This window comes from Gossypium raimondii, chromosome 10, assembly GCF_025698545.1.
Source record: "Gossypium raimondii isolate GPD5lz chromosome 10, ASM2569854v1, whole genome shotgun sequence".
Taxonomy (NCBI): domain Eukaryota; kingdom Viridiplantae; phylum Streptophyta; class Magnoliopsida; order Malvales; family Malvaceae; genus Gossypium; species Gossypium raimondii.
In genome coordinates this window covers 16,188,594-16,216,554 of record NC_068574.1, presented here as the reverse complement: position 1 = coordinate 16,216,554, position 27,961 = coordinate 16,188,594, and the positions used below count along the sequence as shown (strand labels likewise).

The following is a 27,961-nucleotide window of genomic DNA, read 5'->3' as shown; positions in this document are numbered from 1 at the left end:
AACCAGTGTCAACTACGGCCCCATTTATGGTCCATCCTTTGACAACATAACCTTTGTAAACTAGGACCTTGAGTTGCCACGCAATCCAACTTCCCGAGTGATGACTTCATACTCACATGGCAAATGAAATTTGTAGGTTACCCAACTTCACGCCACCACTGTAAATTCAAACATTCCTTAAAACTATAATCATGTATATCTCAAACACAGACAAAAATAAATCTACAAATTTTTAATTTCCAACCGCCATAAAAAAAAGAAAAAAATTACCAAAGTGAAAACGCGCCCTATAGGATGTTTTTTTCTTCTCTTTCTTGAAAACATGCCCTGTGGCAGTGAAAACGCGCTCTTTAGGACGTGTTTTTAGGAGAGAAATGTTAGAGTATGCCCAAATATCAATAATGAGATGGTTGTAATAACATACTTGATTTATCATGTTTATTAATATAAGGCGTTACCATTATTATTTCAGTTTCTTTTCTATGTGTATAAATAAACTGTTTTATAATAATGTCCTGAGAATAATATGATTATTCTTAAAAGGTCCTTAGTCAAGTATTGTTGGATAGGACAACAATAATGCATTAAGACTAACATGTAGTTGATTGATGATAAAGAGTTGCCATTGATATGTAATGTCAAAATCGATGCATGAATATGTGTGTTAGAGAACAACATATTGGACTGGCCCGTTATGAGCATGTTTCTTGGATTATTATGTAATTGTCACAACATTACTCATAGTGATTAATATGTATATGATCCTCAAACTTGAGATCATCATAATCCCAACATCGTGAGTTGTATATTTTGATACAATCAAGCGTGCAATCAGAATCGGTTGTTCTATAAAGGCTGATGTTGGATATACCACGATCTATGTAGAGGGATATGGTTGATTGATATAGGATAAGTCACTCCTACATAATGGGAGTAATATCTTAGGTCACTTGATTGAGTGAGACTAGAAATGCATGGCCATGCTCAAATAAGCTGATATGAGATGTCATACTTATTTGTATATCATAGTCTACTTAAGATATCAAAGAACATGGAATGGACTATGCAAGTGTGACTATTCCATGACTTGTGTCCAATCCAGAGATAAAAGACTTAAGGATTATTGCATGAAAGGTTAATCATAAAAATTTATGTCGAATCATGATTTCTTGTGACTTAGGTAGCAATGATGCATTGCTAGGTGCCACTCATTGTTTGTAACATTGGAATCGTTCTAGTATTACTGCTAACGTTACAAGAACCTACAAGGTCACACCCTATAGTTGAAATGAACGGAATAAAACATAGTTGGTATTGTGTTTGGTTGTCGCTTGAATTAAATTAATTATAGAATTAATTTAATCGGGTAATCAAATATCGAACACATTATGTACAAGGTTGTTGTACGCATAATGAGAACATGAATTTGGTTAGTATATAAATTCAAATAAATATATAGTTTACCGAAATCATTATTATAATTAATGTAATTATAATTTTTGGTTTAAAACATTGTTATATTTATTTAATTTCTAGAAACCCTGAAAATAGATATAAAAATCCCGTTTTTTCTTTGCTTGGGTCTAGCAGCCGTCAAAGCAAAGTCTTTTCCAAAAACAGTTTTGAGGATTCCTTCCGTTCATTGTCAATTGGGTGGATTATGTAGAGGCCGGAGTCACGATAGATTGCGGCTTGGTTCGATAGTAGATCAGATTACTCGTTGCTGAGGCATTGCTGTCTACTCAGAATAAAGATTCGGTAATTTCGAAACCTTTATTTCACACTGATTCGTTCCTCACACATGGATCCATGGTCAGGATCGCCGAATGTTTTATTTTTCTGCTGCGCCGTACGGGTGTCGGCGTTCCAACAAGAAAAACACAGCATAGATCGATAATTTTTTTAAAATCAACCTAGTTTCTCAAAAAAGTTCAGCATATTTCATTAAATTAACCCATTGATGATGCATTTAAATGCATAAGATATTTTAAAAAAATTCTAACAGAAAAATAAATTCAACCTAAGGTTTTGATTAGGATTTCATTATGAAAGCCACGGCCAAGGATTAAAATTAAAGTTTTGGATTTTGTTCAGCTCATACAACTTCAATGAATATTTTTTTTTTACTTTTATTATATTTAAAATTGAGTATAGGTTACAGGGAAAGCACAATTGAAATTCAAGTCTCATAATTCTTCTTTTATTTGGTTTGGTCTCCCGTTCGACAGTGAAACCAAAAGCATTGTGCTTTGAATTACTTTTTCAATCATTTTATTTGGTTTGGTGTATATGATTTTGAATTTGGTATTTGGTTAAATTAAGTGAAGTATGTGATCGTTAAGTTTTTTTAATGGTATGGTTTATAGATTTATGTTATTAGTATACGTGAATTGATTTGATATGCACATTTGTTAAAGTTGTTATCTTTCTTATATAAATATATATATATTCAATATGTTGGGCTACTTTGATGTAAACTCATGCTAACCCCTGATACATGTTTAAAAATTTGGTTTTAAGTTTAGTTTTATAAATTTTGATTTTAAATTTTAATTGTAAAATTTTGATGGTTTCTTGTTTAAATATTAAAAAAAGTTAAAGATTAATATTTTTGGTTTCTAATTGCATCATGTAGACAATTTTATTTTGAGTTATTTCGAATTCTAGTACAGTTAGAAATTTTAATTTTGACCTTTCACTGTTATAGAAATTTTAATTTTGAATATCGGCATGTTTATATATATTTTTAAATAACTTAGCTAAAACAATAAGTTGCCAAAGTGACCTTTGTTGTAAAAAATATTTTATTTTAAAATATAAAAGGTTGTGTACATGTAACTTTAATTTATGTTAATAGGTCCAAAGAAAAGTTAATATTTAACAAAATTACATGTGCAATTGTGGTGATAAACATGTGACAATTTTTCAATTTTACATGTAAGTAATAAATTGGCCCAAAGGAAGATTTATTGTTCAACATGTTTTTATTTCATTGTTTGATTACTACACCAAGATATCACTCACAAGTTAATATTTTATCCAAAGATAAAATATTAATGGAGTGACCAATATCTTGAGATGGTATTTACCTTTATCATATTATTTTGGTTTAAATTTGAAATCTTATGTGAGCTTATTTTGAATTGATATAACTACTATTATACTTGCCGACATCACTACATGCACTGGAACATTCAAGGGCACTATATCAAGTAAGATTACCACGGCTAAGAAATTCATGGTCGGCATTGAAAAGAGGTTTTTCAAGAACAAAAATACGTTTTTGACAAATCTAACTTCAAAATGGTATACAAAGAAAAATAAAGAGGTTGCAGATACGACACTACAAAAGAAACAACAAAAGGAATCAACTGAGGGTTGTTGTTTCTCTTGTAGTGCGACAGGTGCACTTCTTAATTTTGTTTGTTCTAAGGTTAATTTAACTTCAGTATCTAGATACACTTCGTGGATAGATTTCAGTGCAACAACTCACATTAGTATGTCTATGCAAGGTTGTCGGAACTAATGAAAGCCTAATGATGGTGAAAGATATATCTATATTGTCACATCTCGAAATTGGGTCTAGAAGTTTCAAGGATAATTTAGAGATTTTGGCTTGGAATGAGTTCAGAAATTTTGAAGTATGGTAAACCGAAATTATCTTTTATTATAGCTTTTTCGAAATCAAATCAATTTTTCAAAATAAGGTAGGAAAGATCTTCAATTTTGAAAAGAGGACAATTTTGTAAAAATGGTTTAAATTAGGAGTGGTTTTAAAGCAGTTACCCCAAAGTTTTAAAAATCCCTATTTTCCCCTCCATCTACATTAAACTCACGATAGTTTTTTCCCTCACCCTTTTTTTTGTCGTCCCTTGATTTTCCCAAGTATCATTCACTTATTTTATTTTTCAAACATTAATTCATTTGATTTCTATAATCTCCCAAGCATTCAACTTCCCTAAAATTCCATAAAAAGCTTCAAAAACACCATTGAAACCATGAATCTGTGTAATTTTGTGTGGTTTGAGGGTTGAGAATTATTTTTAGATGTATAAATAGATTATTGGAATTGATTATAGGCAATGGGAATGAGTAAAGATTAAGACATTTGAATTTGAAGTTTGTTAGTCGAAAATTTCAATTTCAAGAGGAACTAGCCTTAGGGCTTGTTTAGTAGTGCTTAAAAAAAACACTTTCGGCTTGAAAATCACTTTTAAAAGAAAAGCTATGCTGAACAAACTGCTTTTGGATAAAAAATTTTACTTTTCAAAAGCACTTTTGAAAAGGAGAAGCTAAATTTTTTAGCTTTTCCTCTACCAAAAGCACTTTTAGTGCTTAATTACTTTTTCACCCCTTTAACAACATAGTACTTTCCCTTCCTTTTTCTTTCTTGGTGCTTAATTACAAATGTGTTAAAATCATTAATTAAAAATAAAAAGGTATTTTTTAAATAATACATATGTGTTAATATCAAATTACAAATATTTAATGATTATATTTAAATATTTAAAATATAGTTTATATATTCTAATTAAATTTTATAAATAATTAATATTTATTTCTTAAAATATTTAAAATTTATATTTCATCTATTAAAATATTAACAACATGTTATAATTAATTTTTTACATTTTTACTATAATATAATAATATTAAATAATTTAAACATTATTTAAATGCATATTTGTTACTTGATAATACCACGTCTAAAATGGATATTTTATTTCTCAAAAGTACTTTTCGACAACAATGCTAAACACTCAAATATTAAACTAAACTTTTTAAAAGTACTTCTTAAAAGCACTTTTGCACAGCACTTTATAAAAGCGCTTTTCAAAAGCATTGCTAAACTAGCCCTTAGACCTGTGTTTTTGTTTGTTTGAGGTGTGTTATGGCTGCTAATTGATTGTGTATATTGTGTGGTTAATATGTGTGAAGCTTTGGAGTTGTTATGACCTTCTTCGAGTAAGGCAAAAGGAAAGGAAAAGCTAAATTAAACTTTCGACAACTAGGAGAAAGCACGAATAGTGAGTGTTTGGAATCGCTGCTTGTAGACATGATTCATAATGTTTATTGGGAGCTTAAGAATAGCCTAAACCCCTATCCTAAGTTCCGAGTGTAAGCTTTCTTATACCCCACGTTTAATTCGCAAATTATGTGATTGTGTGATGTGGATTGAGTATTAAGTTGTGACCATGTGACATGTGATATATGTTTGTAATGGCTATTGTGAATGTGTTAAATGTGGGTATTTTAAACATGAAGAATGACAATGATGATGTTGTGTTAGCGATATAAATGTGCAGTGAAAGTGTGCAAAAAATGGTAGGTACATATGTGTTGAATTGTGGAATGTGATGCTGATGAGATAGGTAAAGTAAGTGAATATTGGTATGTGGTATGTGATAATCTGATTTTTAATGCATTCATATATGAATGGATATGTGATGGCTCAAAGAGCACAGTTGTGGCACTTAGAGTGCAATTAAATGTGAATCTGATAAGTGTGCATTGTGTATGAGATTGTGATGTTAGTTGATGAATATGGACAGAGATTGTGTGCATTAAAATAGTAATTAAATGTGTATATTTGCGGATATTTTGGCCTTGTGATCTCTTAAAACTGTTGGATATGGTTGGCATACCATAGGATTTTGAGTACTTACCCTTGTGTTTTGTGATTTGGGCATTGAGGCCCCGGGACAGATTGGAGGGATAAGGGAATATCGATCTAAGCTCAATTCATTGGGATATGTTGGTGTGTTGGAGAGTGTTTAGCTTTATCCTACACTTATGGGATATGTTAGACGCTTTGAGTCATTCGTGTGATGGAGATCTGTGTATCCAATGTGTGGTGATAAAGCCCACTTTTATGTTTCATAGCCTCAAGTTCCAAATTATCATTAATTTTGATTTTATAAATTGTTATATTACGATATGTGATGTGTGCATGAACATGTGAATAATAAGCTAAATGAGTTTATTAATATTACATGAATATGTTAGTATGTTCTCATAGTAAATTGTGTATGTACTTGTGTTTTGGTCATTTTTGTTTAACGTATGAATGCATGTCTATTTGGTGGTTATTCTGACCATTCACTAAGCTTTTTTAAGCTCACCCACTCTTTTTAAACCTTTACAGACAGTTAGCATTGCAATGCGAGCGGTGTGGAAATTTCCAAGGTAGTGATCCAAGTAGATTTATCGTTTGAGTAGGTGATTTATAACTATTACTTGGATTTGTTACTCATCGGTTTGCTTAGCTTAAATTATTGATGACGCATGGAATTGCAAAATTCGAATATTTATTATGCTAAACTTTGACTTTTAAATGCATGATGAGTTGGTATATGAATGGTTGTGTCAAATGCCTTGTTTTGGTTCTATTTTTGATGTTTTGTGCCAATGTATCGATAATCAGGTATTTAGTAGCAATACCCCCATATTTCGAATGTGCAGGAAGTCAATAGCTCAATTTGATATCGATACCATTTCTCGAGTATCGGTGCTCGGGGTAATAATACCAATGCTTTTTTATTAGTATCGATAGTTTGTTGGTTTTAATTTTTTGTAGGAAAACTGAATGCTAAATTGGTACCAATTTTCTAAATGGTATCAATACCATCTATGAGAAATATTGATACCATCGAATGAGTATCGATACATATGTGATCTTTTGGAGATTTATGTTAAGTGGTCTTTGAGCATGCTTCTAACACGTGACATGATTGTTTAATGTTTGTTTAGTTAATTTTAACCTCGTCTAAGATAAATTAGACTTAAACCTCATATAGTTATTTGATTATGATGGTAATCGCATGACAATGAGAAATATTATTCTATGTGGATGATGAGACGATGGTGTAGCATCCTGTTACTTGGGTTCGACGACCGGGCTGGGTATAGGGTGTTACGTATATAGGCAATCGTGATTCGATAGAAGTTGAAGTAAGAAAAGCAAATTAACCATCAAGAATTTGACTTTGTTGTGGCATAAGAGATTAGGTTATATTTCTAAAAGGAGAATTGAGAACTTGTGTCCAATGGTATTCTTGATCCCTTTGATTTTTCGAATATTTTGAAATATTGAAGGGTTACAAATTTTATGATCTCACTACTAAGGTATTTTTAATATGGATAATACCAATTCTTTGAAGATGTTGAGTTTGTAAGGGAGAGAGAGAATTAATGAAATTGTCTTTGAAGAAGAATATGTTGATATTCATCAACATATTTTTTCAATTGTTATTGATAAAGATCAGGAACAGTCTATTATACATGATATTGTTCAAATAACAACTCTGGATCAAGACAATATCGTTAAATCTCTCTATCAGGTAACAAACTCTACAACCTCAAGAACTAATGCCATTAAGAAAGTCCAGTGGAGAATGGGTTATAATGACTTTAGTGGCATATATTGACCTTGAGCTACATTAGATAGATGTCAAGACTACGTTTCTTAGGTAACATTGATGAAACAATTTATATGGTGCAACTAAAAAACTTTGTGTTCGGTGATGCAAAGTCAATGGTTTACAAATTAAAGAAGCCCATCTATGGGCTTAAGCATGCCTCTTGTTAGTGGTATTACAATATTTACTAAGTGATTATCTTATTCTATCTCGAGATGACTTTGGTTACTAATTGTATATATTACAAGTTTATTGGGATTAAGTATGGTTTCAATCAATGGCCCAAGAATGATTTTGAGATTATGAAAATGTAGAAGATTCCTTACATTTCGGTGGTGGAAAGTCTAATGTATTTTCAGATTTGTATGTGTTCTAATATTGCGTACATTGTTGGGATGTTGTGCAAATATTTGAGCAAATCAAGTATGGATCATTGGAAAGCGACGAAACGGTTCATACATTATCTTCATAAAACAAAACATTACATGGCAACAAAAGGTTTATACATTATCTTCAAAAAACAAATCATTACATAATCACATATCGGAGGTCTAAAAAGTTAGAGATCGCCAGGTATACAGACTTCAATTTTAGTGGAATATAGATGTAAAATTTTGTCTCTAAGTTACAAATCGTGACAATAAATTGCAGCCATTTGTTCCAATAACAACAAGAGCACATCAAAGTCAAATCACATAGACTTTAAATTCATGGTTTTTAAAGCAAGAGTTCAGAGTGGGTCAGGTGTCTATAAAGAATATTGGGACAAATTACATGATTGTAGATTTGCTTACTAAGGGACTACCCCCCAAGGTTTTTATGAGCACATAGCTCATATGGATGTAATGTCATTTCAGGATATTTAGTTTTAGTGGGAATTTTAAAATTTTTTGTTATACACATTTTCAGTTATTTCAGTTTACGCGTATTAAGGTTATTTTCTACAGAAATAACGTTTTTCTGGTTTATTTACACTTTGATTTTGGTAAGATTTGATCTCACTAAGATTAAGGAGGACTAGTTAGAAATAGAAATGTTTAGGTCACAATACATATAATTTCCATGCTACACATCCAAGGTACGTTTGATTCACTGTAATGGAATAGAGCTGTAATCAGTAATTCAATTGTTTGGTTGAATAGAATGGAATAATAGCATTCTTTTGTTTGGTTGAATAGAATAGATGTTGTAATAATATAAGGAAAAAGGCTTAAATGACCAAAATACCCTTAGCAGAATTTTTTTAGGTAGATAATTATTGTTCTTGTTATTAAATTTTAATAACATTATTGTTAAATATATTTTTACTAAAATAATAATAAATAATTTAATCATATTTTAACATAATTATTATTAAATATAATTTAATAAAATAATATACAATTTGATAACATTCTTAATATAATTATTATATGAATTAAAAATCATAATATATAATATTATTAAAATAATATATAATCTACTTTATTATTTTTAAACGCATTACATATTTAATGTGCTAAAAGCAATGAGAAGTTAAAAATTATTTTACGGATTAAAATGAATAATTAATTTATAAGAGATCAAATTATAATTTTATCATTATATTAATTTATGATTTGATAAAATTTAAAAGGTTTTATAACAAATTTACCATTTTAGGAGAGTCAAGTTTTCATGACTTTATTATTACGTTATAAACTGAATTTATTTGAAGGAATACCTTTGCATAATATCTATACGAGAAATATGTTAAATCCAATCAATTATAAAACTTACAAAATTATATTTCAACAAAATTATCCAAAATTCATTAAAAATAGAAAAGTAAAAAGATTATTAAAAAAATCTTAGTATGGAATAATATTAAAACTTTGGATCGACACGTACATGTGAATACAAAATAAAACAATAACTATACCAATATTTTCTTTCTCAAAATTATTACATGCCAGAGAGAGACTAGTGGTTCTACTAAGGAGCTACCATTTTTTTTTCATTTTGTCAAGTTCATTTTTTGAGCAAATAGCATATAGTATTATTAACATTTAAACATGGATCTTTTAAGAATTTTGTATATAAAAATCTCAAAAATATTGAATAGACCTACACTAGATACATCATACATACTTTACTCAACACCTACAATCGAATGAATCCAAATAACATAAATCGTAGATGGTGCAGATTATGTTGAACTTAGATAACAGCATTTTCACTCGCCCATTACCTTGTTATTCATAACTCCGGCTTACATTTCAACAACTTACTTGCTAGGCCAAATGTTCAATCACCAAACCTGCAAAATAAGCCCAATGCATCGAATTAAAACCTTGAATTTGCTTCTTTTTTTCCAGTTCAGAATCGATACATTCTGGGCTTTTCATTGCAAATTATATTGCTCTAACTCTTCTAATTTTCTTAAACCAACCATGTCTAACACCCATATCCAGTGCATATTCAGACATGATTGTCACGCTATAATAATTCCAAAGTCTCCAAATGAATCAAAATCATGGAAAAACAATTAACATACCCATGTTGGATGCATAAATATTTCCGAGACTCATATCAAGTCCAAGTAACATAGATTGCAAATGTAGGTCAACTATTAAAAGGGATATATACACAAATTGTCAAAATGCAAAGGCTATATTGCACCTAATACTCATCTTGGCCATTTAATACGCCCCATATTTGTTCCCGAGTCCAAATAACATAGAACGACATAACAAGAAACATTATTAAGAGAACGGCTTGGTCAACTATTTCAGGATGATAATCAAGGCACATATAAAGGCAAAGATAGAATTAAAGTAAAAAAACTACATAAATAACTAAAAGGTAAAGTTTACCTTGCAAAGAGACTGCCATGGGATCTTCGTCGCTTAGAGTACCATGCTAAAATAAGCCGTGATTTCAATACAGGGAACATGTGCTATGTAAAGCCAACCCTTTCCTCCCCCTTAGTTGCACCACTTTTCCAAATGTGGGCATCTTCGAATGTATAGGTTCTTGAGTGTTGTGAAACTTTTTATCCCTTGAGGAAATGACCTCAAATGAATACAATAATCGAAATTCAACTCACAAAGGGTGGTGAGATGTTCTATCTGGTTTGGAACAGAAGTAAATCCGTCACACCAACTAATTGTCAATCATTATTCCTATACTTGAAGTAGGTAAGCATCGATTTATCTTGTTTTAGTTCATAATTGATACTACTTATTATAGAATAGAATTTGTGGGGTTGATTCTTTTGTTTACCTTTAGTTTGTGGAAATGATTTATATTCCACTTTAGGGGTTGATTTGTTTCATTGGAATCACCATCACCTGTTAGATTATTTAGTTTTTAAATAGGTCAATCATTTAGATATGGAAAGTAGTGAGGATGGGAAATTTGTTGATCCAAATGTTATCAATACAAATCAGCAATGATTAAAAAAACCAGCCCACATTAGCTGCAATCTCAGAGTCAGATCATACAAACAATTGACTATCAAATGATTAAGATGGACTAAGATTCATGCTTGTGCTAAGCAAGAATTGCAGAAGCACAAAGCCTGAGTAAGTTTTCAAATGCAGAGATACTAGTTAAAAGAAATCCAAATAATAAAACAGAAAGCTATAAATGTAATGAATAACTTACTCTTCTTCACCAGAAGAATCAACAGATTCCATTGATGGTGTCTTTCTGGCCTGTATTACAAAGCAAATGAAGATTCAAGTGAGTATGGTTTTCCTCTGTCAACAAAAACTGTAAAAATAAATAAAGCATCTCATTGCATTTCCTCATGAAACCAAAGCACATATATATCCACCAGCAAAATAAGGTACAACATTCAAGATGCACATATGCTTTACCGAGGAGCACAGTAATAGTTTGTAGAAATAGGCTTGTTCTGTTATATAGTCCAAATATAATAGCTTGTAGAAATAACGTACAAGCATGATATGATGTTCTTTATGATTGAGTGAAACGTTGAATATCAATGACAGAGGAAAAATCAAAACCACAAAATAATGATTCTATTATCATGCGAAGCAGCTGCTTCTATCTGAACCCAACAAAAAGGGCTACCCAAAATCAAACCCACTACATTCAACAAACTGTTCTAACCTGTTACATAAACCAAATACACATATAGCAAACAATGAACATTTCTAACCACAACACCATATGGCATTTAATTTCTCAAAAGTGCTACACAAAACCAAACTTATAGAGATAGTGAATAGTTCCAACCATAACATAAGAAATACTAGTGTACGACAACTTCACATTTCTTTGAATTCGTTGGTAACCTCAATAGTTTTTTCAAGATACACAATTCATCTTTTTTCAAGCAGGTTAATCATTCTTAATATGTGCTTCTCTAGAACCATTGCATAGTTCAAGAAATAACTAATCATTTCAAACGCATATTTGCTTTCATCAACTCCAGAAATTTTGGTCTCCTTGATATGAAATGATAAACAAGAAAGTATAAGTAGTGACCTCAATACTTCTTCACCATCAGCCTAAACTCCCACACAAAATTAAAAAGAGATGTTAGTTGGTTTGTATGCTTCAAGTTTTGATGTAATTATCGATAAATGAATAAGAGCACTTAGAGAATTCTTCATACCAGATCTAGAATAAGGGTCTTTAGATTAAGCACATTATGTAGAAACTCCACAAGCCGCACCCCTTTTCGATAAGGATAGTAACTAAATACCTTGGAAAAATGAAGTTAAAACTCTACTTCAGACCTATGGACTGCACAAACTAAAATAAAAGTAACTAAATGCCCTTGGTTAGATATTATGAAATTAAGTAGATGTAGTGGTAAAATAAAAGCAACTAAATACCCTTGTTTTAATATTTTGTTCTCTGCATTTTGGCTGCAGCCATAATTAAAAAAATCAATGGTATAAATGAACACCCAAGATTCCAACACCAGGAAACATGTATACTATGAAACATAAATTCTATAGATGCAATCAATGGTATAAATGAAACATATAGTAAAAAAAATTATACATATCAAACCTTAGAAAAATCAACAGAGTTTAGAATCAATAATTTACAGCAAACAAATTACTGTTTTAAGCACACAAGGCCCATTAAAGCATTAACAGCTTAAGCTAAAATTACATAATTCGACGCCATACCATACACTAAACTAAAACGAAGATCATGTGAATCCAAAATGATAGTAAGTTTAAGTTAGCAGACACCAAACGGAGTTTTTAAGCAAGCCAAAGGGCATTAAAACCAGAACCAAGACAAAATAAAATACCCAGCAAAAGAAGCAAACCCAAAAATGCAAAATAAAAACCCTTCCTGGAAATTAATTAGGTCATCATATCTGAATATTGATGGAGCATGAAAAGAGGGAAACCTCAAAATAACCAAACACTTGGTTACCTGGGCTGAAAAACATTGATGCTCAAGTTGCCCACGGGTGAGCAGTATTTTCTGTTTTAACCTTCTATTCTCAGCATTTAACTGTTCATTTTCCTCTTTCAAGTGTTTAATCTCGGCAACATGTTCATCTGTTGTTATCTGCACAGCAAAATGTTAACATCAAAACTACAGAAATCATGGCAATCATAAAGTTCCACCATTTAGTTCACCTTGCGCTTTTGCCTATACTTGTGATTTAATTTTGATTTAATTTTCCTCTCTTGGTCTTTCCAACAATCGGTGGAATTTTATAGATCAAGAAAAAGAAACGGAAGAGAGGAAAAGAAAAACTCTATTGAGAGAAAGAAAAAGAAAGCAGAAAAAGATGACAGAAAAATTGGAAGAGAATAGGGAAGGAACGGAGGGAGAAAGTGGGTGAGGGCAAAGTGGGGAACGTTTTTGTGGTTCCATCTTTAAAAAAGAGAAAGTTGTCAATTTTGAGATAGATTTAAGTATACTTTCTCATCTAATTTTTTTATTCTTAATGATTTGATATGAAAAATTTTAATTTATTGAATTTTGTACCAAAATTTGACTGTTATAACACATTAATCACATTCTACATATAACAATTTTTGCAAAGGCATGGTATGTTCTTAGAAGCTGAAATTTACAAAATAAAACTCATAAATTATTGACTAATGATTAAACTTAATTAAACAAACAATTAGGTGATGATTGAGGAAGCACCACACATCAGCTGCCAATGAATTTTCAGTATTTCACAATAAATATCTTTGGTCGGATATAAATTAATCATTATTCAGAACGAGAAAGTGAAACTGAAAGTTGCTGGAAATTTCAATACTCAATCGGCTGATAGCGCGAAGTTTCGTACTTTAAAATTTGTCTTTTATTAGTCGCAACCCTCTCTCTTCTTCTTCATCTCAAGTACTTGCCCCTTCCTCCTTCTGAGGCTTTTGCAATGGCTTATGGTAAAGAGCTGGCTGCCGCCATCAAAGCTGCCTCTCTCGCTGCTCGTCTCTGTCGGGTAATTTCCCTTCTCACCAAAAACCAAAAACAAAAACAAAAACCCCCATTTTCTCTGCATTTTCTGTTTTGGATTTTCAATATTTTTCTATGGAAACTGAATTAGGGTTTGTGTGGGTTTCAGAAAGTTCAAAAGGCGTTGCTTCAATCAGATGTTCGATCAAAACATGGTAGGAATAAAAGTCCCGTAACAGTAGCTGATTATGGTACGTTTCCTTAACTTTCTTTGCGCCTCTCGTTGACTTGCTCTTTTCTTTTGCCTTAATCTTTTTGTTTCTTATTTAAATATACATTCTGGATTCAGAACGTGTTTCAATTCCCTTTTAAGCATATGATTAAGACCCACAAGTTGAAATTGTGTGGCTTAATTCACAATTTTGCTTTCAAATATACTCATTTTCTTATATCTAATTCTTTTCTAATTTAGTATTTAAAGTTTTTTTTCAATGTTACCTAAAGCATACATCCGTTATTTTCTTAAAGCTTTAGGTTAAATTTGGACTTAATTTTTTTATTTTGTCCCAGATTAATATTTAAATTATCATTTTATTATCCGGTTCAATTTTTTTGTAATGGTGTTAAAAACTAGTTGACACATGATGCCAATCAAAATGTGTCACATGACATATCCAACTAATGAAAATGTATCACATGGCAATTAAGTTTATTTAAAATGAAAACATTTACCTACAAATTGACAAAATTCAAATATATATATATATATATACATAAAGTTTTGAGATTTTAGAAATTTAGATATATATTTTCATTTATTTGCAGTTATGTCAATTTCGATTAGAGATTTGTTGGTTGAAGATCGAGTCTAGATCCTTTTAATTTATGAATTGGTTATTATAATTGCCTAGTGTTGTCTCTTTTCTACCCAAAAAAACTTTCATATAATATTTTTATTTTTAAAAATTTATATTTATATATTTTAGAATTTTATAAAAAGTTTAAAATTTTTAAATTATTTAGATATTATATATACTTTTACCTTTTAAACAATATATTATATATAATATTAAAAAATAAAAAGAAGGTAGTGGCATATTATAACAGCGCCATCTAATCACTCAACTGTCGGTCAATATCGATCAACAATGGTTAATGGTTGATCAATACAAGTCAACATCGATCAGTAGTTAGTCAATGTCTAATCAATGATGGATCAATATTTTTATTTTAAATAAACCTAATTGCCACGTGGAATATTCTGATAGTTGAATGTGCCGTGACAATAGGTTTTTTAACAACTTTATTAAAAAAAACTTAAAAAGGGTTTAATTCACAATTTGACCTTAAAGTAAATTCATTTTCGGTAAAAAATTTTATTGAATATACATTTTCTTTTGTTAAAGAAATATATTTTTATCAAATATATATAAATTATAAAATAGGAATAAATATATTAAAATTCAGAAAAAATGTATACATATTATAAAAATAGAAAGAAATTATAAAATTATTGTTTCCATCTAACTTATTCTCTTAATTTACTCTATCAACATAACCTAATCAAATATTTGATAAAAGAATATACATATTTGATAATAATAATAAAATTAACTTCTAAAGTGAAAAATGGTATATTTCATGGTCCAAATTTTGAATTAAATAATATTTTTAATAAAAGAACACCATGTGACATTATTTGATTGGTCACCAATTTTTTTAATGGACAAAAGTATAACGGGAGCATATTTTAAATAGCAAATTGGGTAAAAAAAATCAAGTATCAAAGTAAGAAAATTAGTATACTTCAAGAACCAAATAATGAATTAAGCCTTTTATACACAACGGAAGTTATATAATTACAATAGTGTTTTTAATTTTCTATATAAAATTAATAAAAACTTAATCATAGTAAAATTTAATATGTAATACAATGAATTTCAAATATTTAACTAACTATACTTAGACAAAATTTGAGATTTAGTCATTATACTTAAAATGTTAAAACTAAGTCTTACTTTTTATTTAAAATCTCGGTTCAATCTTAAATATTTTTTTGTCAAAATTGTTCAAATTGAAATTTTGATTAGGCTAATGATTAACAAAAATAAACATGTTAAATTGATCAATTTTGACAAAACTATCAATAACGATAATAATTATACTAAAATTTTATATTGAAAAGTAAAATGATTAAACTTTTAAATTTTTAAAATATATAGACCAAATCTCAAATTTTATACTACAACTATCCGCATATATTAAACTTAATTTTATTATTTCAATCAAAACTTCTTATCTTTTATATTAATTTTTTATAAATTACATAATTCTAATTTTCACTACTTTAGTTATCAACTAATTTTTTAGATAAACTGTGGATAAAATTTTGTAAAATAAAAGTGATAGGTTTTATAATTAAATTGAGTGGATTTAGTTGCAGTCTATCAATTAGACTAATATAAGTATGATTGGTTGAAAAAAATTTATTTCTCCCTTGTCAATAATTTTTATCGTTTTAAGCATAATATTTGCAGTCTAATTGTTGACTGCCTTTCCTAATTTGTTTTCCTAGTATATTTAGAGTTTCCAATCTGAAATAAGTAGAATTTTTCAATGTTGAAAGAATATTATGGCTCTGCTATATGTATTGTTCAACTTGGAAAAATATCATTTTTCCAACTTTTATTCACTTTTTAAAGTTAATTCAAATAATTAATTTAGTTTTTCGAGTTCAAGTCGAGTTAAATTATAAAGTTGAATTTTACAACTCGAATAATTCAAATAATTCGATTAACTCAAATAATAAATTGGTGTAAATATCTCTTTCATCTTTGTCAATTTTGAATATAAATAAATTCATCTCTTCAACAAAAATTACAAAAGAATTCAATATATTGATAAAAATTACAAAATTTCATAAAAAGCTTTAAAATTATTTAAAAATGTAAAAATTCAAAGAATATATAAAAGTTAAAATTAAAAAATTAAAATAATAATTTTGAGGACCTAACTATCTTATTTTTATTTTATTTTGCTTTGAAGGAGCTTTCAAATATATAGTGTTTCAAATTTATGTTCTCTAACGTGGAATTAATTATATTGCAACTAAGATTTTAATTTGACATATTTAAAATTTTAATTTAACTGGAATAATTTCACTTGATTCGATTCGACTCGACTCGACTCAAATTTCATTTCACTCTACTCAATTCGAAAATATTTGAAATCAAGTTAGAGTCGTAAAACAAGAATTATCAACTTGGTTAACTTAAAATTATATTAATTGAGCACATCTCGAGTGTAATTACTAATTACATTATATTATTGACCTCAGCATAGTAGTCCTTAATTTTTGTATATTATTGACCTCAGCATCTTCCAACCTTCATGATTGGCAAATCTTACTGAGATATGTTTTTAAATTTTAAAACTTTCATCAGGCTCACAAGCACTGGTTAGTTTTGTGCTGCAGCAGGAATTTCCCGGTGAATTCTCATTAGTTGCCGAGGAGGTAAAAATCTCTTCTTTTTCTGAAAAATGGTTGCAAGTAGGAAGGATAATTGGAGGTTATCCTATCTGTCTCTACTTAAAAGGTGTTTATGGACTGGTACACACAAAAGTCTGATAATTTTCGAACCTTCATGAATGTTCGGAAACAATAGAATAGATATTTTCAGAACTTTGGAGAATGTTTTATCTTTTACGTATTTTGAAGAGGGAAAGTATTAAGGTGGGATGGATTTATACATTCATGGAGGAGGTGACTGGTTTTCAAAAATACTACACCTTTATAATGGATACCAACTATAGACTGATGGTGAATTGGTAACATTTCTGCTACATTCCCATTCCGATCTTTAGTCGTAGGAAGATTCATAAACCATCCTTTTTTCTTTGTTTTTTACTTTCTTCTAAATGATGTTTTGGATTTTGTTTAGGATTCGAATGATCTTCGCAAGGATGGTGGTGGGGAAATAGTAGAACGAATTACTAAACTTGTGAATGAATCTCTAACTAGTGACGGATCATACGGTGTTAGTTTATCCTCAGAAGATGTTCTTAAAGCCATTGACAGTGGCAAATCTGAAGGTGGCTCCCAAGGTCGACACTGGGTTTTGGATCCTATAGACGGCACTAAAGGGTGAGCTCCAAAACTTAATATCAATCTTTTTAGAATTGGATTAGTTAGGTCATTTGCTCGTCGGTTCGACTAGTTTGATTAAATGATCATTAAAATTTTAAAAAATAAAATAAAAAGCAAAAGACTTGGTTCAACTGTTTACTCAATCAATTTTTTAGCGGATTCAATTGGTCTATGTTGATTCCCAGTCTAACCAATCTCACTGAGCGATCTGGTCTGGCTCAAACATCATTACTTATTACTATCTTACATGAGTGATTTTTCTCAAGTCATACAGAAGGGTGAATGACCTAAGAAATCCCTCTATTATAAGGACTTGATCTAATTAATCCCTCTACTATTAAATGGATTAATTTAGCCCATATACTGTTAAAAAAATCAAATAAGGCCAACTTGGAACAATGTTAACATTTATTGTTTAAAAAATATTATTTATTGTTTAACAAAGTTAATATTTTTATAGTTTTTATAGTTTTGTAAATAAAATATTTTGTTATAAACTGAACTACAATTGAAAAAAATTAAGAAAATTTTAAAATAAATGTTAATTATGTTAAATTTTGAACTTATTGATTCTTTTAATAGTATAGGGATTAAATTGATCCATTTAATAATAGAAGGACTAATTTGATCTAATCCCTATAGTACAAAGACCTCCCATATACTTTAACCCATAAAGAAGCTAATGTCTAATATTATAAGGCATAATAACAAATTTAGCTTTAATATTTATATCATTTGCTAATTTGGCCCTTATTCTTTTTGAGCTAAAATTGACCTTCAACCTTTTAAAAAAGTTGAATTTGACTATTAACATTTCAAAAAGCAATCAAATTATTGCTTTTAAACAAAAATATTGACTAAAATATTAAAATTTTAAACTTGGCAACCCGTATGGCAATCCACATGTGCTTGTTTTATTTTTAATTTTTATGATATTTTTATTTTATTTCATAAAATATTTTTAATTTTAAATTATTTGTTGACATGACATATAAGTAAAAATAGTATCATATTAGCATGAAATACATGTGAAGTGTCATGCATATTACCATGCCAACATCATTAACAAATTAATGTTTTAGTCCATATTTCCATTAAAAAAGCAATCTAACTTTTCTTCAGATGTTAATGATGAAATTTAGCTAAAAAAGACCAATGACCAAATTGAAAATATATATATGAACATTGAAAGTTAAATATATTATTATGTCAATATAATAATCATTTATGTTTACCATGTTGCTCGGACTTACTTAAAAAAAATTACTGTTATAAATATCCTGAAAAAACATGTGAAAATTTAGAAAAATAAATAAATATGTTATTTTTTAAAGAGAAGAATTAAATATATTCATATTAAACATATTACATGCGTTCTTTTCTTTTGAATTCATATTACTCTTACATTCAAGTCCAAATAGTAAGGTTGGTTTGTTGGCGAAGGGCAAGCTGCCTTGGGTTGGCCAATCACACTATCCCTTGCCTCCCCCCTTTCCGTCCTTTCTCCTCGACCCCTTTCTTTTTTTCATTTGAAGGTATCTTTTTTTATTATTATTTAAAAATTCTTTTGGTTTCCAAATTATCATTTTTCTTAATTTCAAAATGAAAACTTTTAAGGAAAAAATTAACAAAAAAATATATAACTTATGAAAATTTTCATTTTTAGTTGAAAAAAACTAAAATTTAAACAAAAATTCCCAAATTTAAATTTAAGATTATTTTAGCAAAAATAAAAAATAAAATGTCGTGTCATTATTTTATTGGCAAATTTATGACACTAGCCATTTTAACTAACAGTGTTAGTCCATGACATTGAAGTTTGCGTATTTGATTGCGAACTTCTATTATTTAGGTAAATTATACATTATCCTTTCTTGAAATAGCTGATCAGTGGCACTTTGATGAATTAGTATGGCTTTTGAAATTTGAGAGTAGATTTGTAAGGGGAGATCAATATGCAGTGGCGTTGGCTTTGCTAGACAGAGGAAATGTTGTTTTGGGAGTGCTGGCTTGTCCAAATCTTCCATTAACTTCCATCAGTGTTGCTCATCCACATTCTCCAAATAATGAAGTTGGTTGTCTCTTCTTTGCTGAAGTTGGTCGAGGAACTTATATGCAGCTGCTTGACGGTTCTTCCACGGTCAAGGTCGTAAATGATTTATTATGATTTGGGATTAAATTGCGACTTTTAAATAGGTCTTTTATCTAGTTACATTTAACGAATACTCTCGTAACCAACTTCTATTGACAAAAAAAATGATGGCAGAGAGAGCCGAAACTACAGAATAGTGATTACAAAGTCTACAGAGTTGGAGTAGCTATTTAGATCCCTGATTATAATTTTGTTGCTGAGTAAAATAGTTGCAACTTATATATATTTATGGGATTCAGGTGCAGGTAAGTGCTGTTGAAAATCCAGAAGAAGCTTCATTCTTCGAGTCATATGAATCAGCACATTCCATGCATGATCTATCCAGTTTAATTGCCCAAGTACTCTCCTCCCTCTCTCTCTCTCTCTCCCTCTCTTTTTAATGTATATATGTAGTGAATATAATGAAAATATTGAGATTCAAACAGAAACTTGGGGTCAAAGCAGCACCAATTAGAATGGATAGCCAGGTAAAGTACGGCGCTCTTTCCAGAGGAGATGGAGCCATATATCTGCGTTTTCCTCGCAATGGGTATCGAGAGAAAATATGGGATCATGCTGCTGGCTCTATTGTTGTAACTGGTAACACCTATCTCTCTTAAACTTGAAGGTTTTAAGGTTAGTGACTACTTACATTGGTTTAATCTACCCCCATTAATGCTAGGGATTTGGTGTGAATATTGCATATTCAAATTCGAATATTTTAATCATAGGGATTTGATGTGAAAACTGCATATTCAAATTCGAATATTTTAATCATTATAAGTAGCCAATTCAAAGTGAATGTTGGTATCATTTACAGACAAGGTAAATGATGATGCCATTTGCAGAAATAGTTAAGTGAAATAAGATGTTACAGAAATTGCAAATATCTTATTTGATAAAATATGATGAAATCTATTGGGGTCTGCAGAAGCTGGGGGAGTGGTGACAGATGCTGCAGGGAAGCAATTGGATTTTTCCAAGGGAAAGTATCTTGATCTGGATACTGGCATCATTGTTTCCAATCAGAAGTTGATGCCATTACTCTTCGATGCAGTTAGAGCCTCCCTGGCCCAGAAATCTAAGCCTCAGCCTTAGAATTGCTATCTTACCTTTAACTCTCTTATTGTTTCCCTCATAATCCTTGTGCTTTATCCTTATCTCCATTGCTAATATCCTTATCTCCTATTTTCTCCCCAATGCATTTAGGTAAAGTACAAGTACATCTGATTGCAGCTAAGATCAAAATTAGGCATGATTGAAGCATGTCCCAAGAATCTGTCCTAAAAAATGTAAATGCAAATCAAAACCATGGGAAATTATCGCCATAGTTGGTCCCAAAATCTTCCCTATTTAAGATCCCAATTGGTAAATGGAAGTGCTTCAATTTTCGTCATCTCAAATCCCCGTTAATAAAGCTGAGCTAAAGAGAATCTCATGCTATGTTACTCAAAAAGAAAACCTTTCATCTCTTTACAATTAAGGCTTTTTCTCAAAGCAAGGTTTTCCAAAAATTATTCTGTGAAATAAACAGACTGCTAACATGGAAAGGTGAGGTTTTCAAAAATAAGAGGACTAACCCTGCTTTGTAGCCCAAAATCACACCTGAAAGAAAAAAGGGTTCTTGACTGCTTTTGCTACTTACAAACTTACCATGCGAGAAATCTTTATGGGTCAAATATGCAAGTCTTCCAGTACAATCAATAGAAGGTTAGAAATATACTAATATATACAATCCTGAGCGTGAAATGAGGCCAAGTATCTAAAAGTTTTTCAAGAGCACAATATTTAAAGGTAACATAACTGAGATACAGCAGGAGGAGCCTAGCAATGCAGCAAACATCCTAAAATACTAAAAGCTTCATTCTTTTGTATAAATGTAAAAACTTACCTTTGTATAGTAAATGAAAATGCCAACGTTAGTGAAATTGTAAGATTTGCTGTATGATATGCCAAACTTGACAAGAGTGCAAAGTATCTTCTAGCTATCCGTTTCGTTTTCACTATCCTGCAAAATGATGCCCCTCGCTTTTGCCCTGTCAACACCAAATTTTAAGTCATTGCTATCAACTGATTCAACAGAATTAAGTATCTTAATAAGAATGATGAAAAATACCTGCGATGTGCAGGTACAGGACGTTTAGTCACTTTTGTTGGGCCAGGACCTTGAGCTGCCTGTTTGCCTGGTGTCCAGTTTGAAAAGAGAGAAAAAAGAAGGGGGCAAAAACAGTTACTTAAAAAACCAATTCCATGACAGCTCAAATTAGGGATATAGAAAAACAGAAATAGAAAATTAAGAAAGCCTAAATCATATGGTAATGAATTCACTGCTAAATTGAAGATATAAGTTAACATACAAACCCTGAAAAATCACAAAAGCATCTCACAAAAGTAAATACAAAATTTACCTGGAGGATTTTGGCCATTTGTCAAATCTACTTTATCTAATGAATTTATCGCTTTTTGTAACTTTTGCCTCTTTGAATTTAGCTCCAATTGGCTCTGAACGATTTCATTCTTTTCCTGATAAATAGAAAGACTATTTACAATAATATCATTCTTTATAGCTACTACAGATGAATTTTAAAAGTATTAATAAAAACACAGATATATGCCAACTAAAAGACAACTGCTACCAGAGGGATAAGCATTCATATATCTATATGTTAGCCCTAGTTTTTCAAATGTTTTGATATAACAAAGTCAAATTATAAATTCTCCTTGGCCAAATTTGCAATCAATTATATAAGCTCTTGTAAATTTATTTTCAAGTGTTTGTAAACTCATCAAATGATTAAAGTTATAAAATGCCTTAGAAAAATATTGTTTCAAGTCAAATTTTACAACTTTGGGACACTTCTACCGATACAAGTGCATAGAAGAATCAGTAGAACCAAGTCAGAGACCACCCCAAGATTTCTTCCAGACTTCTACCGATACAACTCCAGTTGTATTGATATTTGGGTTGAGTTCTACCGGTAGAAGTAAGTCAGAGCATTTCAAGCCAAGCATCAGACTTCAACCTATACTTAGGGGGATTTCTACCAATACAACCAAGTCAATGAGCAATTTTTGGTCTACCCTGCACCTTCTACCAACACAACTATTGGTACAAGTCTGAACCCTAGAAACCCTCAGACTTCTACCGATACAAGTGGACTTCTACCTATACTCATGGCTCCAATGGTCATAATTTTTAAAACTTCTGCCGCACAAGTCCACTTGTACCGATTCAAGTGGTCTGCAGTCTGCAATTAATGCACGAATTAATTGCAGCAACGACTCTAATTTGCTCCCAACATCTCCAAATGTCCCAATGGTTGTTAGAAGACATAAATACAAGTCAATAGTCAATATTGAAGATAAGAAACAAGCTTGTAAGGTCAATTGCACAAAATTCCAATCTTTTTATTGATATCCTCTTTATTCGTCATACACACACTTGAACAACCATTTTTTTTTATTCTTTTTCAAGTGTTATATTGTTATTGAGTCAGCTTTATCATTGTAATATCTTCCTTTGGGAGGAGTCTTTAATCCCTATTCTTATTTCTCATCTTTGTAAGGGTTTGCTTAAAATTTTTGGATAGAAAATATTAAGGGAAGTGTCTCTATCTTGCCTAGTGGAAAGATAGTGTTTTGTAAAGGTTAAACATTATCCTTGCAATATAGTGAATTTGGGAAATCCTTAGTTGCGGTAAGCTAAGGTAGCGGAGGTAGGCAGTTGGAGCTGAACCACTATAAATTATTGAGTCTCCTTTGTTTATCATATTTCTTTAAAGTTTTTAAAACACCAGTTCAACCCCCCAGTTGGTGATTATCGAGCTTTAAAACTATCATTGCTTAAGGATAGAGAAACCAAAATAGATTATATTTCAAAAAAGAGGACTTCTAGAAAAAAGCAAGGATACCTTTTCAACTGATATCACTTTTGTCAACTGCAAACGGCGCTCTTGTTCTAAGAGAAATTAAGAAGGAAACAATAATTAATGAAGGTACAAAAATTTGTAACTAATCAAAAACAATAATATTTCTAATACATTTTCTAGTAATATTATTTACATAAGAAAATTTAAATAATAAACATAGAACTTGCTATAGATGTGAGAGTGTCAAAGGGTTAAGGAACATAAATTATAAAATAGATATTTGCAAATATTAAGAACTCCTTTGGAATATGGAGGCCCCGGGGGAAGAGACATTTTTTGTTGAACATGAGATCAAAAAAGGAAATCTCACTTTAATGAGGTATACATAATGGAGACTCCTAACTTTCAATATATTATGTAACAATTGTTAGACGCTTTTGATCTTTATGTGCAAGACAATTCCTAAAATTAATAGAAAACTTAGTCAAACAAGATAAATGTCTCAAACAAATACCATAACCCAAAATAAAACCCTGAGGCCTCTAACAAGATTTTCTACTTCCAAGCAAAGGTCAAAGGCATGATGTCCACATAATCAATGAGTGGGTAATTTAGTAAGTAATAAATATGCGTAATTAATGAATAATTTTCTTATTTACACTTAATTTTTATACACGAAAATCAGGGAAAGCCTGTAATATCCAGGAAAAATGAATTTTGCGTGGATATTAAGAGCATAAAACAGAACAAATAAGTCAGTTGCCTTCATGGCTAGTTAGTTTCTCTTTTGAAGAGATTTAAATCCCAGAAACTTCACTTTTGTTCAACTTGACAATAAACACTTAGTTGGCTTTTACAACCAAGACATGGATGTAAGTATTTCATCTAAAACAGATGCACTGTAAAGAAATATGTGGTTGCGAGTACGGAATCTGCACCTAGAGAGAAGCAATTTCAATACCAAAAATAAAAACCCTCCATTGAGAAGATACTGTATAAATAAGGTTTTCTCATATCGAGTTAGAAGTGACTTAATGGTCCTCTTGGCAACTTATTAAGCAGCATATCCTACCTGGTTTTCATGATAAGGATTTTGAGGGGAAAAAGATAAAATTTTCAACCACCAAGCATCTTCTTAAATTCTATAGTGGGGCAAATCTCTCCCTACAAGTCTACAAAATCAGCCTGAAAATTAATTCCCCAAACCAATAACCCCTTAAAAACCAGACATTTCAAGAAGCATACAGATTACATTTGGATATCAATTTGTGGCACCTAATCTGAAACTCCTCGGCAATAATGTTTTGAGAAATGACAGGAGCCAAAGTCCAACATAAGAAAATAGAGAACCGTCTGTTCCAAAAATGATTTCACTGCATAGACAAACCTTTTGGATTAACTGACAATAGAAGTATACAAATTATTAAACATTATAAGTTCCTTTTTTCCCCAACTAAACATAAGAGTCAGTTATCAAGATAACTGCAAGAAATTTTTTTTTTAAATTTTCCCTTCCTTCCAATGGTATTGACAAACTAGGAACATTGTAGAACTGGATGTGCCTCAAAATCAAAAAGAATTAGTATAGGATAACTATGAATCAAGATAGCAAAATCAAGAAACTGCTATAAAGTTGCTTACAAAAAAGAAGAGAAAATGACAAGTGATTCCAAGGATGAGGAAAGAGAATAGGACCTTCCATAAATAGATATTGCAAGCCTTTAAATGCTTTAAAAAGTTCCTGTGAAAGATTAGCCACAGCATCTGAAGCAGCAGCACCAGTAAGTTTTGTGAGGGAAAAGGAAATGCGAGGCATCCCTTTTGATTTCTGAGCAACTAACTTTGCAGATTTAGTATCTGAACCATAGAAAGAAAAAATATCAATACAATTGAATTCGTTTGCTTTTTTTTTTTTTTCTTAAATCCAAAAGGTTTAAGATTGAAATGAATTCATATAATTCATTCCCCAAGTCTAAATTTCTTCATCCTTCCTTCCAAGCAAGTCAAAGGAGCCAACTTGGCTCAACTGGAGTTTCAGTTTATGAAAATTATATAGAACCAGTTTACAAGGGCAAGTCTGGTGGGAATACTTTCCCAACACCATCCAAAGGGAATTTAAAGAGATAATCATCAAATTTACCATTATAGTATTGCTAGATCTTTGATTTCAACCCTGTACAATTTTGTTGAATTTTGGAACCATAATTATTTTGATTGATCGTTGGGCAAAATTTAACATCACAGTGGATATGAGATCAGCGACCATTACCTTAGGTACTTCTCATGAAATTGAAAATAACAATTGGAAGTACAAAATATAACTAAGGAAAAGATGTATCAATATGATTGGCATTGTATATTTCCTTTTTACTGTGAAATTTCATGCCATAAATTCTATTTATCTAAAATCTAAATAAATTGGAAAATTCAACAATAAACTTAGCTAATTTGGGCAACTAGAAACTCAAATTTTGCTGCTAAAACAAAAGCTAAAGATCTAGATTGCAGCCTCATAGAGGGTAAAACCGAACAAATAAAAAAAGAATATTATTGATTACCATTTGAATCAGGAAGTGCTTCCAAGAGAAGCTTTACATCTTCAGACTTAATGGAGGCTACCAGATAGTGAATGAAGTCAGACCAAGAACCGCCTATCCCAACACTGTCCCTCTGCACATTAAACCATTATTTGCCCACACAAAAAATCAATAAAAAAACCAGCAAAGAAAATCAAGAAGACGAAGAAGACCATGTCCTCAAGCTGCCAAACGGAGCGTACGGACTCCCAAGTGGTGTGGCGGAAATCAGAGACGCAAATCCTTAGATGAGATGAATCGGGAGAATGAACGTAGAAAACGAAGGCGCTTGATTGGCCCAAACCCGAACAAGAACCCGTCCATTCGACCTTGGGTTCGCCGAATATTGGCTCAAATTCTTCCAACACCGCTGGCATGTTGGCAACGATGAATGACTAGAGAGGGAAGGTTTCGGTTTAGGGAAATCTCAAAAAGGTTTAATTTTTTTTGTTTACCAAAGAAAAATGTAGGAAAACGGACGAGTGGAGGGAATATTCCAGTGCTACCAATTGTACATTTTCATAAACATCGTACTACTTTGATTTCCTTTAATTACGGTTGAGTTTGGATGGACGGTGCGTTTACTGTTAATGTAAAAACAGCGATGGCGATGAGATTAGATACTGTAGTAGGCCCGTTCGCTCTAAGCGGTGGATTTTTAATCTAATTATTCAATCAACGATACATTAGCTTTATATATATTTAATAGATAATAAAACCAACTAGTGTAGAGTTTTTTTATTAAAATAATATAAAAAATTAATTACAAAAATGAAATGGCTCATAGAGTTAATCATAAAAATAGGTTGTTTTGTATAGTAGAATTTGATTAATGTGTTAGGCGGCATCACCCAAAATTCACCCAATCATTTCACAATTATTCTTGGTGGAAAATAAAAAATTTTAAGTGGTGTCACTAACGTGTTAAGCAACACTAAAAAAATACGTGTATTTCCCCTAAATACAAAACAAATAACATACGAGTATGAAAAATTATTTTTTCAGTGGTGTTGCTTGACACATTGGTGACACCGATTTAATTTTTTTTAATAATGCTGGCAAAAAAGAAAAAAAAAAGCTAAGAAAGAGAAGAAAAAAAGTTGGTGTTTAGGGTAGGAATCGTGACCAATTGGTAACGTCAACGGCAAGCATCTAGTTCCGTCACCATTCATACGTGTGGTGCATTAACGCACTCGTCCTATATTTTTCAACTGTTGAATGGTACAACGGGGATCAAGTTCTGCGATAATTCAGGTGTAAGCAAGATGTTCCGGATATTCCAATCAACTTCAACAATGTCCACAGCATTAATAAGAGGGGAAATTATGCAAAGAATTTAACATTAGAGCAACAATAATAGATCGTAATGTGGAATGCCCGAATAGATAAGAGGCCTAAGATGGACTCTTGTATAGGGGATTTCACGCCCTTGATCCACTACCAACAAT

The 27,961-nt window shown here is 30.8% G+C and overlaps 2 protein-coding genes and 1 long non-coding RNA gene across 14 annotated transcripts; 1 reads left to right on the top strand and 2 right to left on the bottom strand.

Moving 5' to 3' along the window:
- Positions 1 to 9,280: 9,280 nt before the first annotated feature.
- On the bottom strand, positions 9,281 to 13,830 carry LOC105777978 (uncharacterized). 11 transcript variants are annotated; one of them, XR_008189918.1, is made up of 6 exons: positions 13,016 to 13,379; positions 12,807 to 12,944; positions 11,046 to 12,114; positions 10,662 to 10,729; positions 10,253 to 10,507; positions 9,282 to 9,696 (listed from the first exon to the last, which is right to left on the bottom strand). It is a non-coding gene; the product is annotated as an uncharacterized LOC105777978 (long non-coding RNA). The 11 variants fall into 11 exon arrangements; XR_008189923.1 differs by having other exon boundaries at positions 9,286 to 9,696; positions 10,253 to 11,095; positions 11,895 to 11,917; positions 12,025 to 12,114; positions 13,016 to 13,352; XR_008189925.1 differs by having other exon boundaries at positions 9,288 to 9,696; positions 10,253 to 10,729; positions 11,046 to 11,095; positions 11,895 to 12,114; positions 13,016 to 13,346.
- Positions 13,693 to 21,254, top strand: LOC105777076 (SAL1 phosphatase). Of its 2 annotated transcripts, none has more exons than XM_012600134.2 (8): positions 13,693 to 13,836; positions 13,960 to 14,041; positions 17,234 to 17,304; positions 17,732 to 17,934; positions 19,873 to 20,083; positions 20,329 to 20,427; positions 20,515 to 20,668; positions 21,000 to 21,254. In XM_012600134.2, the coding sequence occupies exons 1-8, from the start codon at positions 13,771 to 13,773 to the stop codon at positions 21,164 to 21,166; spliced, it is 1,053 nt and encodes a 350-aa protein (XP_012455588.1). In that variant the 5' UTR covers positions 13,693 to 13,770; the 3' UTR covers positions 21,167 to 21,254. The 2 variants fall into 2 exon arrangements, with proteins under 2 accessions (XP_012455588.1, XP_012455590.1); XM_012600136.2 differs by having other exon boundaries at positions 20,515 to 20,704; positions 21,000 to 21,143.
- Positions 21,255 to 21,700: 446 nt separating this feature from the next.
- Positions 21,701 to 26,987, bottom strand: LOC105777077 (uncharacterized). Its single transcript, XM_012600137.2, has 7 exons — positions 26,687 to 26,987; positions 26,496 to 26,607; positions 25,633 to 25,794; positions 23,980 to 24,026; positions 22,477 to 22,591; positions 22,185 to 22,251; positions 21,701 to 22,104 (listed from the first exon to the last, which is right to left on the bottom strand). Exons 1-7 carry the CDS (start codon positions 26,888 to 26,890, stop codon positions 22,050 to 22,052), a joined length of 762 nt encoding a protein of 253 aa, XP_012455591.1. The 5' UTR covers positions 26,891 to 26,987; the 3' UTR covers positions 21,701 to 22,049.
- Between the last annotated feature and the right edge of the window lie 974 nt (positions 26,988 to 27,961).

Excerpts from the sequence above, each read along its gene's own strand:
- LOC105777076 (XM_012600134.2), top strand. The coding sequence starts at position 13,771 with ATGGCTTATGGTAAAGAGCTGGCTGCCGCCATCAAAGCTGCCTCTCTC. Across the intron at positions 13,837-13,959 it reads TCGCTGCTCGTCTCTGTCGG|AAAGTTCAAAAGGCGTTGCT; the intron begins GTAATTTCCCTT and ends TGTGGGTTTCAG. Across the intron at positions 17,305-17,731 it reads TCTCATTAGTTGCCGAGGAG|GATTCGAATGATCTTCGCAA; the intron begins GTAAAAATCTCT and ends GATTTTGTTTAG.
- LOC105777077 (XM_012600137.2), bottom strand. The coding sequence starts at position 26,890 with ATGCCAGCGGTGTTGGAAGAATTTGAGCCAATATTCGGCGAACCCAAG. Across the intron at positions 24,027-25,632 it reads GCAATATCTATTTATGGAAG|AACAAGAGCGCCGTTTGCAG; the intron begins GTCCTATTCTCT and ends AATTTCTCTTAG. Across the intron at positions 22,592-23,979 it reads AAGTGATATCAGTTGAAAAG|GAAAAGAATGAAATCGTTCA; the intron begins GTATCCTTGCTT and ends TCTATTTATCAG.